This window comes from Tetrao urogallus, assembly GCF_951394365.1.
Source record: "Tetrao urogallus genome assembly, chromosome: 1".
Lineage (NCBI taxonomy): Eukaryota > Metazoa > Chordata > Aves > Galliformes > Phasianidae > Tetrao > Tetrao urogallus.
The window spans coordinates 106,154,805-106,164,970 of NC_136813.1; the positions used below are offsets into that span (position 1 = coordinate 106,154,805).

Sequence of the window (10,166 nt, forward strand, 5' to 3'; positions counted from 1 at the left end):
TTCTAAGAGGTAAGGAAGATGAGGAGTCTGTCCGTTATTTTCCTGAAAATAAAAAACAACACATTATTAACACTAAATTTTAGTTAGATATTCCAGAGTATTCTTTCCTGCCTCTTTTATAGTATTACAGTGGATTTTTTGTATGTTTTTTTTCTTTAAATATTACCAACATAAGGAATAAAATAATATTAGGATTAGAATTTATGACTTGTTAATTTCTTGTCCCTTCATTCTTTACTTCCTTGGTAATCTCATGAATTAAGCACAAATCTTACTTGTACTTATATATTATGTTCTGTGATGTGTTAGTCCAGGTTCATAAATATTCCAATCTGGGAGGGAATTAGAAGGATTACTGAATCCAACTCCTGTTCCTCTCCCTCCCCCCAAAAGACTTCCTAAAAATTAGGCTACATGTCTAAGAGCATTGTCCAAACATTTCTTGAACTTTAGGAGGCTTTGTGCCATAATCACCTCATGGATTATTCTGAAGGCACTTAGGAATGTCTCAATAAATTCAGGAAAAAACACAACACAACAGCTCCCTGAACTATTTTCAGTGAAACTTCAAAGCTCATATGACTTTTATACTGATATTTCAATAAAGACAGACCTAAATTCAATAAAGACAGACCTAAATACACTGGAATCACTGCCTTTTCACTAGAAAATCTGGAAATTGGAACATTTAGTTCATTTAAAAGATATCTTTGTGTATACAAAAATTTCTCCCAAAAATTCTTTCCCTTTTCATTGTTGACTGTTAATTCATCAGAAGTTCACTCCCAAATTGCTAATCCTTTTCACTTGGATTTAAATTTGTTTTATCAACATTTAAATATAAATTAAAAATGAGGAAAACCAACTGGAGTTATTTTTGCCCCCTGTTATGGTACACACATACATGAGATTTTCTTTTTAACTGTGTGTGTTAAATGCAAGAGGGGATCAGAAGAATTTGGTTGGATTCTGTAGCTAAGCATCTTCATCACTACTCAATTTCTCATTACAGGACCAAATAAAGAATTCTGGTTCATAAGCTAGGTACAACAAGACTTTCTTGTAAACAGAGTATTTTATAATTACCTTAACAAAGTTGTGCAAAACATGAGCTAATAAATCTCAACATCTTTCCAGAAAGATCTCCCTCTTTTCAAGTAAATAATCGTGCTCTTTGTAAACAGCCCCTCTAAAGTACAGTACTTACATGTTGATGTGAGAGAAGCTGGGTCAAGCTTTAACCTGGTACATTCAGATGCCCCGGGATTAGAAGTATCTTCTTCGTCATAAATATTTTGAAGTAGAACATTCCTTATAAAGTCTGGGTTCATTACATTCTCCATAAACCCCTCTGTTGACGGCGGTACAAAGAACTCTAGTTGGTAAAATACAGTGGAGCTTTCATTACTGAAAAATAGAAAGCCAAGAATGAATGCCTGTGAGTCACCAATGAATCCTTTCTTCCTTGAGGAGGCTGAATTCTCACAAAGTTGGCACAGATTTCTTCTTTAAGCTTTTTTCTAAAGAAAAGCATCTTAAAAAATAGAAATAAAACCTGCCACCTAAGCATCCCGTTTCTTTTTTTCCCCTCTCTTCTCCAAGTACTTCTTGACATTAACAGAAACTGGGCACATACCTGAGGCATGTTTTCCAATGCACAAGGGCAATTAGACATGTGAGGATGAGGCTTTCGGCATTTGTGCCTAACAAACATATAATGATAAGGGAATAGCTGCTGCAACATCTGGCACACAACTTAGCTAAACACCTACAGAAAAACTTGCTCTCCTGATAGCAGAGTCTGACACAACCCAGCTGTGCTTCTAGCCCGAGCTCTGGAACAGATGAAGTTAACTACAGTCCCTCTCTGGAGATTTGTGATCTACCAACTCCATTAAGTACAAATAGACAGCTCCATTTTATTCAAACAATTTAGAATACCAAAAAAAGAAATTGCACAGGGAAAAAGAGGCAGAGACACAGATTGGCTAGTACATACACAGTACTACAGATCTGTACTTGATCTAAATCATTATGTATGCCCAGAAGGCCAAGAAGCTAAAGCTCACTCAGTGAGCCATGGCTGGTGGTGCATAGGAACACATTCCCCAAAGCACCCTCAGGTCTGCTTCTGGGCCCAGTTCAAGGATCTGGAGCTTTTGCTAACCTTCTGCCCATGGTGTTCTCCTGTTTTCCCCATCCACTTTGCAACACTGCATTTTCAGAAGCCCTCTGGGATCAACTGCATTTGCCACACTGCTACTTCTCCATGAGAGGGCCGCACTACAGCTGAGCCTTCCAGCCTCATTTTTCCTGCAACTTCTTAGTTTCACTCCTGTGGAATCTTCATAGCTTAAAACATGGGTGTCTAAAACACAATGAACTCCTCAGCCTTCCTTCAGTGTCAGTTTCTGCTAAGGATAAGATATCCTCTGTATTCCGGTTAGAAGCTTTCTTCTGCCTCTGCAAGGCAAGCCTAAGTTCTTTTCCCCTTCTTCCCACCTCTACTGTTTCTCTGGAACCATGAGCTGAGCTTCTCTTCATCTGTAACCAACCGCCATAGATTCCAGTAGCTCATTTTCTTCTTAATAAGAATAAGCTAATTATGGCCTGTACTTGGAATCAAAGACAGCAGAGAAGATACTCAACAGTAACAAAATGCTACTGTCATTATACACTACTAGTAGGACTTGTCTTTTACACCAGAACAGAGGATCCTTTGTCAAGTTTTCACTACCTATATTTATCACTCTCCCCAAAATGTTCTATTTTTCACAGATTTAAAAGTTATGCACATTTACATAGGTACATATCTCACCCAAAGTTCGTAAATTTCTGATAATTCTGGTAATAAAAATTGCTTACCTGACATAATCCACTTTAGCAGATCTAAAGTAGCGTCGTAGAGCTGGAGATGAGCTGTAGACATCTGTTATCTTAGAGAGAAAAAGAAAATAAATAAATTTAAAAATAAGGTATTTCTTCCATTCAATTTCTACCTTCCCCACAAAAGACAGTACAATGAATCATTCTTATAAAGGTGTTCTAAGGGCCATAAACACAGGTGCTGAAGGTCAAATATCTGCAAATAAATGCCTTGGAAATGGTACACATTCCATTTAAGCTTGACAGACAAGTTAATCTGTGTGTTTGAGTGATTATTGTATTACCTTAGCACAAAGGAAGGCATTCAGGGTGAACTAAAAGTATGTGCTCTTGTTGCCAGAGCAATTTATGTTGTTTGGCTTAGGTTCTTATTAGTGGCAAAAAGCCCTTCTATTCTAACTTGGCAGAGAGAAAGGTGTCCCAGCTGAGACTCCCATTCCACAGTACATCTAAACCAGTATGGCCATGCCTCACTTCAGCCACTGCTCAGTCAGCAACGGCTCAGTGTAAATGGCAGATATAAATCCAGACTGACATTATGCACTTACAGGACATTGTAATGCAGATCTGACACTAGGCTAGAAGACCTCTACAGGCCTCTCCTTATCTAAGCTATTCAGTGGTTCAATGAAAAAGTGAAGATCATGTCTCAATTATTACTCAAATAATAAGTAAAAAAAAAAATTGTAAAAAACAGCCTTTTTTTTTTTTTTTTTTTTTTTTTTTTGCTTTTTTTTCCTCTTCCCTGGCAAATGCAATTGTTCACGTGCTTAAAAGCAGCCAGTTTTTCTTTACAAAAATACAATTCAGAATTTAACAAGTTATGTGGAATTATAAGCGGCTGAGTTGCTACACAGAGAAACAGAGAACACTTAAAAGGAAAAACACTGAACCTATGTAAGGAGAATTTGCTTTGCCAAGAAGCACGTACCCTCTTAGTAATGTCTTCAGAGAAAAGGTGTGGAAGACCACACAGTAAGTTGAACTTTCCAGAAAAATTGTGATAATTCTGTAGCAGTGCATCCGTATACCAATAATCATCTTCATCTGTGTAAACATCTAGTATCCAAAAGGAGATAGAAAGGGTAGGAAAAATAGTTAGCAGAATTATTGAGGAAAAAACAACAACCTCCTGGTTTTCTCCAAGGTGGCTTTCACACAAACTTGCTAGGTAATGACTGTGTTGGAGTGACAGAAAGAAAGCATGAGTCACCTAAAGAAAAGTGACAGCACCCAGAGAACAGTGACCCACCCCATCAATGACAATGACAACCATCTGCTCTGGGAACCTGACAGACATCACATGAGGAGAGGTGAATGATCCATTGCCCTTGCAGTGGTGTTACAAGCATCATTTCTACCCTAGCTCTCACTCTGCTCTAGTAATACTCTCTCACTTAGCTACAAGAGCTGCCATCCCATCAGGATGCAAGTTACTGGTTTCTTGCTCAATTAAAAGCCTTCACCACCTATTCTGTTCAGCACACTACCTTCTGCAATTGGCACCCAAGTCTCCTATGCAGTTTTCAGCAGGACTTTGGATGCTGCTGTTCAGTTAGTATTTTTATTAGATTGTACATATTGCTCATTTTTATTGGAGAACAAGCCAAGAGTACTTACTAGAATATAGAGCTAGACTGACGAGAATGACCAGGAACAAAACAACAAAAATTGTAGTTAAAACCATCCATAGTTTACACTTCCAGAAAATTATCTTCCTGCATGATTTCCACTGATCTCCCCCCTAGTTACAAAAGGAAAGGGAATTTTGATTAATGAAATGAGGTGGGAAGAATATTTAAGCATGTCTCTACGGTCACATATAGAAACACACTCAAAAAAAAGCCCAACATAAATGAGTCTTGTTGTAAGTAATTTTCTGCATCGAGGGTTCCCATCCTGAAGCACTGGTGCAAGACAGAAGATAGACCTGCAGGCTACTACCTGAGAGATGTAGTGTTCCCCATTTGTTCAGTTTCCAACTTTTGAAATGCCCAGAAAGCTGAGGTGCTACCAAGGTTCTTTCACTGCTTCCAATTTTTGTCAACTACTTCATTTTGATGTGCATGTCCCACAGGCTGTTCTTTTAAACCATGCCATGTCTCCCAGCTAAAAACGTGTCTGGAGGAACTTGCAAAATAATTCACCCCTGTGATGTTGATGCTGTTAGCCTGCATAGTTCCTGGATGCCAGCACTCAAAGCAAGTGAGATACTATTCATTAGGTATTATTGCTTTAAAAAAAACACTAGAGTAATTAAGACTTTTAAAGCTGACTCCCTTTTTCTTCAGAAGATTGAATACTGGGAGGCTACTGAGTAGACTTAAAGATTATTACAAATCTCACTTGTTCTGGATGACAAGGAAATTACCCTCAAACAAATTGTGTTTGCATGCATGTTCATGTAGGAGTGAAAAGACAATAGATACATTTCGTTTAACTTTTACTAAGATTTAAGAGCAAAGTTATTAGCTAACCCAGCTATACTAACATTAAAAAACAAGTTTAGGTGACATAATAAAACAAATAAATGCCAACTAATTTGTTCCACAGACAGAAAATGGAATGAAGAGCATGAATGGATATTTTCCTTTTAATTTATCCTCCTCCCATCCACTGTAAACCTATGAACTCCATGTCTTTTTGTCTTTGGCACCAAATGAGGCGCAGCAAATGTTATGGGTTGTCCGAGGTACACATAGGTAGATTGGCAGGAACCAGCTGCTAGCTGGCAGCATTAATCTAGTTTCCTTTCCTTCACCTTCTGAACTTTCTAAGAACCTAGCACAATGGAAAACTTTTTAATGAATTGAACTGGCATCCACCAGCTGGCTTAAAACTTCATTGGAACAGCAGTTGCACAGGGGGAGAGAGCGAACATCCCCAGAAAGAGCTTACCTCAGCTCTCCAGGAACTGGGGTAGACAAAGTGTCCTCTATAGACACCTCCCCATGGAGAACTTTGTTTCTGTGGGGGATGAAGAGCAACTGGCTTAATATAGTTTCTCTGACAGCACACATTCAAGTGGTCATGTATATACATGGGGATTGTTTTTCATTTTAAAAAAAAATGTATTAGAAGAGACAACCTTCAGTTTAATACGTGACACTAGTATATAACTTTTTTATCTGAAAAAAAAAAAAACTGGTAACTACTATCTAGCATTACACTGATGACATCAGCTTTGTATCATCAATCAAGACTGTTATCAAGCCCAAACTCCCACCTAGAATACACATATTCAGGCCATCACAAAAGATTAATTGCTAATCAAGCTCTGTAAACTGCATTGATGTCAAGTAGACATTCAGCTCTGCAACGGTGCTTCATCAGTTGGGCCAGCACCCTCTTGGACACTGCCCATAAACGTCACAAGACCTCCAGGAAGAAGCAACAGAAAAAAAAAACTCTCTCCCAAATGGACAGGGCCATTCTGATTAATCTGCTGCCTGAACAGGAAGCAGAGCATAATAATTTTCCAATATTCTTCATGGGATAGGAAATCAAATTCCAGAATCAACAGAAAGAGCCCAGATGAAAACACATTTCTGGGAAGGGGAAGGCTGAAAAGAAACTCAAGGCAGTTTCTCAAGGAAGCTGAGCCTCTCTCCTCCACCCTTTCTCCTATTTCTCTTTGAATCTCTGCAGAAGTTGCCTGATCCTATAGCAGGCTGGTTCAGCTCACCGGACCAGAGGAGAAGGAGCTGCCCCCCTATATGGTACAGGAAATCAAGCTGTTTATTTAATGGCACAGATCAACACTAAAACGATGAATGGTGCTCACACAAGGAAACTTGGCCAGGAGCATGAAGGAAGAGACAGCATGATTAATGCTGCCAAGATCTCAGGTGGGTTCAGCCATCCCAAAAGATCTGCCCACGCAGAAATGTGGAATTTCTGCCACAGATTTTCCCTCTGCTCTTAAGTAATGAGAATTTTGTATCACAGCTACTCATGAGTAAATACTGCTCGTCTGGCAGCGTTAGTCTGTCCCATAGCTTGAAGCTAAATGCTGGGCACTGGCTACCCCAGGGCTCACGCACTACTCTTAATTGAGGCTTTGGGGCGCTCTTGTATAAATACCCAAATGCAACCACAAATTGCTCCAAGATCAAAGAGGAAGAATTCAGCATGATTTACAAACTTTACTGCAGGACATTCTTATTCTTTCTTTGGCAGCACCGTTTTCAGATTAATTTGTTCCTTCAGAAAGTCTGTTTTTAGTGTGTTTCAACATTTCTCCCTTCTAGTTTTGAGCCCGATCCCACTGGCAGTACATGAAAACAGAAAGCAAAACTTAGAATACCAAGTACAACTACAACTTTTATTTCCTAAGATAAAGCTCACAGACAGCACCAAAAAATAATAATGGTAATATCTGATTTCAAAACTAGAATGTTTCATCGTGTAAAATAAAATAAATACACTTTACTTGCTTTCAGTCTTTGTTTTCAAGCCAGAAACCTTTCCCCATCTCTCAAACAAATTAAACAACCCCTACACAAAGTTTCTATAAAATGCCATTTCTGTCATTGTGTGGTATTTCCCCAGGAGCTCCACAAGCATCAGATGAGCAACTGAAATTCCTACCTTGCTCGTTGCAGGTTCTGAAGAATTTAGAGGCTTCTTATGATCAGCTGTACTTTCCTCCCCATTAACTTCTTGCAATTCAATAACCTCATGCTCCCCGGCAGAGCTTTGCCTTTTCATAGCTTCTGTTTCTGTGTGAGGACCTCTGTCTCTGTAGCAAGCATAGAGCCAGCTCATTTCCTTCTGGTTTCAGCTGTAATTATGCCAGTAACAGTTCTGGTATGAAGCTGAAGACTGTAACAGTGAGAGAGCTGGATAGTTTTCACAAGAGCAATCTCAAAACGTCAGTAAGTAAGGGGAAATCCTTGGAAAGACAAATAACATCATCTGCACAAGCCAAGTAGGAAAGGGAGGGTGAGGAAGTATCGATTTGCCTCGTCTCCATAACTCCACTGTGCAAGACTAGGTTTTCCAGTTTGTCTGCCTTACTGTACCAGCCCTTGACAAGCACGAGCAGGTGACTAACCCTCAGCAGTGCTGCCATTTGCTGAAGTGATTTTGAAAGCAACTGGATTGCTTTCCCTGCTGCTTTCAGCTGAAACAGTGAAATACAGACAAACAGATGTGGTTCTTGACAGCATAAACCAAGGAAAGTATCACATTGCTTGTGGTTCTGCTGGGCTACAAAAGGAGCTTACATCTTCCATTAATGCTTCCAATTTTAGCCTCTCAGTGTAGTCTAATTGGAACTGAACACTACTCAGCGCTGTGCTGGGAGTTGTCCTCTCTAGATGTTCTATAGTCTAAAATTGCGTCAGGTGCCAAAGAAGAGTTTATGTCTACTCACATACTGTGGAGCATAAACTTGGAAATTGAGAATTTAATTCCATGTAAAAGAAGAACAAATCTGAAGAGAAAAGGGGGATGGCCTTCTAATTTTATCTTGCACCCTTGAGGGTTTTACAAAGCAAATCATGGCGTGAATTGAGATTTGTTCTCCACTAGATTGCCACAAGAAATAAAATGCTTACTGTAACCAAGGGCTGATTTTCCCCTCTCCTTCCCTCCCACCCTTCCAATATTCTTCATCCTACCTCCTCTTATTTCTTCTGTTCTGACTCCTTCCTGGGGTTTCTTCTTCCTTGCCACAGAGCACTCCTCTTATTTTTGATCACAAGGATGCTCACGCTCCTGCCTCAGAAGAGAGGACATTGGATTAAAAAGGGAACAAAGCCTCTTTCCGCAACTTCTTTTTCTGCTGGATGAACATCCACTCACAGCACCGCTCCTTGTTTCCCCTGCCAAACGCTGAGGATGGGTTTTTCTCCCTCAGATTTTCTCATTGTGCAACTCTTCTGGCTACTAAGCTTAGAGTATTCCCAAGGAGGTTTGGATTGCTGATGTCACGGTGCAGTCATCCAGGCAAAGGCACTCTGTGAAGCTGAGCATAAGGCTCTGTTTAAATCAGCAAATAAAAACAAACACAAGTCCCACGACCCATCTTCTGGTTGTGGAGAATCTTTAAAAGACTGGAGTACTGAGGATGAAGCTGAGCAGACATCAAGATCAAAACAGGTACTGATTCCTGAATCCACAGGAATTCACTTGGGATCTTCACTAGAAGAGAATTTACCTGCTGGTTCTCAAGCATTCCTGTTGAAAACTGGGTTCACTTCATTTCCACTCATATATAAGACTGTACCTTCCTGGTGAACTGCCTGAAACAACAACATTTTTTCCTAAGTCAAGTGAGTTAATGATTATGGATCTCAGCTTGTAAATGCCAAAGTCCATTTATTTCACTCTTCTGAAGGAACTCTGTATGAACTCCTGAATTTCTGTTGTCTGGGTGATCTAACTTTCATACTTAATGTCTTTATTTTTTTTTTTTTTTTCCTTTTGCCAGTGAAGCAACTGACCCTTCTGACACATGGAACTGCAAAATTCTTAAATAAAACAGGAAGTTAAGAACTGATCTGAACCTTCTGGCCTAGGCTCTTATCTCAAACTGAACAGCAGGAAAGCTATTTTATTCTGAAGACAACTGTTGTTTCTAAGTAAGGAGAAGAAGAAGTAAGGAGAAGAAACAAATGCCCTTAAATACATGCTTTTGTAATGCAGGTAGGTTTGGCTCAGTTTTACAAAAAATGTAAACTCCAAAGTACAAATGCAGTTTTGACCATATCTGGGGATTAGAATTTCAGAGGCACAACCAAATGAAGGAAACATAGACATCTACATTTTTATTATGTGTTTATTGAAAGAGAAGTGAATTACTTATGCCATTATAGTTATTAAAACCCCTACAGAATATAATTTGAGTACTGTTTAGGTAGGAAGCTTGTCACAAGAATTGTTGTGGGTATAGCAGTGAGGGGAATGCCCAAAACCACAGCAAGAAAGGATGAAGAAGCAGTATCCCTGTTAGGCACAGGAAGCACACTGTGTGAAAATTTCAGTAGTAGCTCACTCTCACGTTTTCCCAAAGATCAGTGACTAAACAAGAACCACACATTTACGTACTTTCAAAAAAAAAGCGTGGTGTGACCTGCAAGGACTGATATTCAAGATACCAGCTTCATCTTTTTCACCACTTTTAAAAGCTAAACACTTCCAAATACGCAGCATGATTCTAAGACCTTCTAGAAAATGCAGACAGATTTTTTTATTAAATTGAATGCCAGAATTATTAAAAATCATAAACAGCTTTGGAATCTTAAAATCAGCTGAATTTGTTTTATAGGTTCATC

At 39.2% G+C, this 10,166-nt stretch overlaps 1 protein-coding gene across 1 annotated transcript; it reads right to left on the reverse strand.

Moving 5' to 3' along the window:
- Positions 1-1,122: 1,122 nt before the first annotated feature.
- Positions 1,123-7,653, reverse strand: LOC306958234 (TPA-induced transmembrane protein; the record flags this gene model as incomplete). The annotated part of the gene is given in 6 exon segments (XM_079549680.1): positions 1,123-1,181; positions 1,184-1,407; positions 2,866-2,936; positions 3,818-3,945; positions 4,507-4,630; positions 7,477-7,653. Coding segments are annotated over 6 exon segments (783 nt in total).
- Between the last annotated feature and the right edge of the window lie 2,513 nt (positions 7,654-10,166).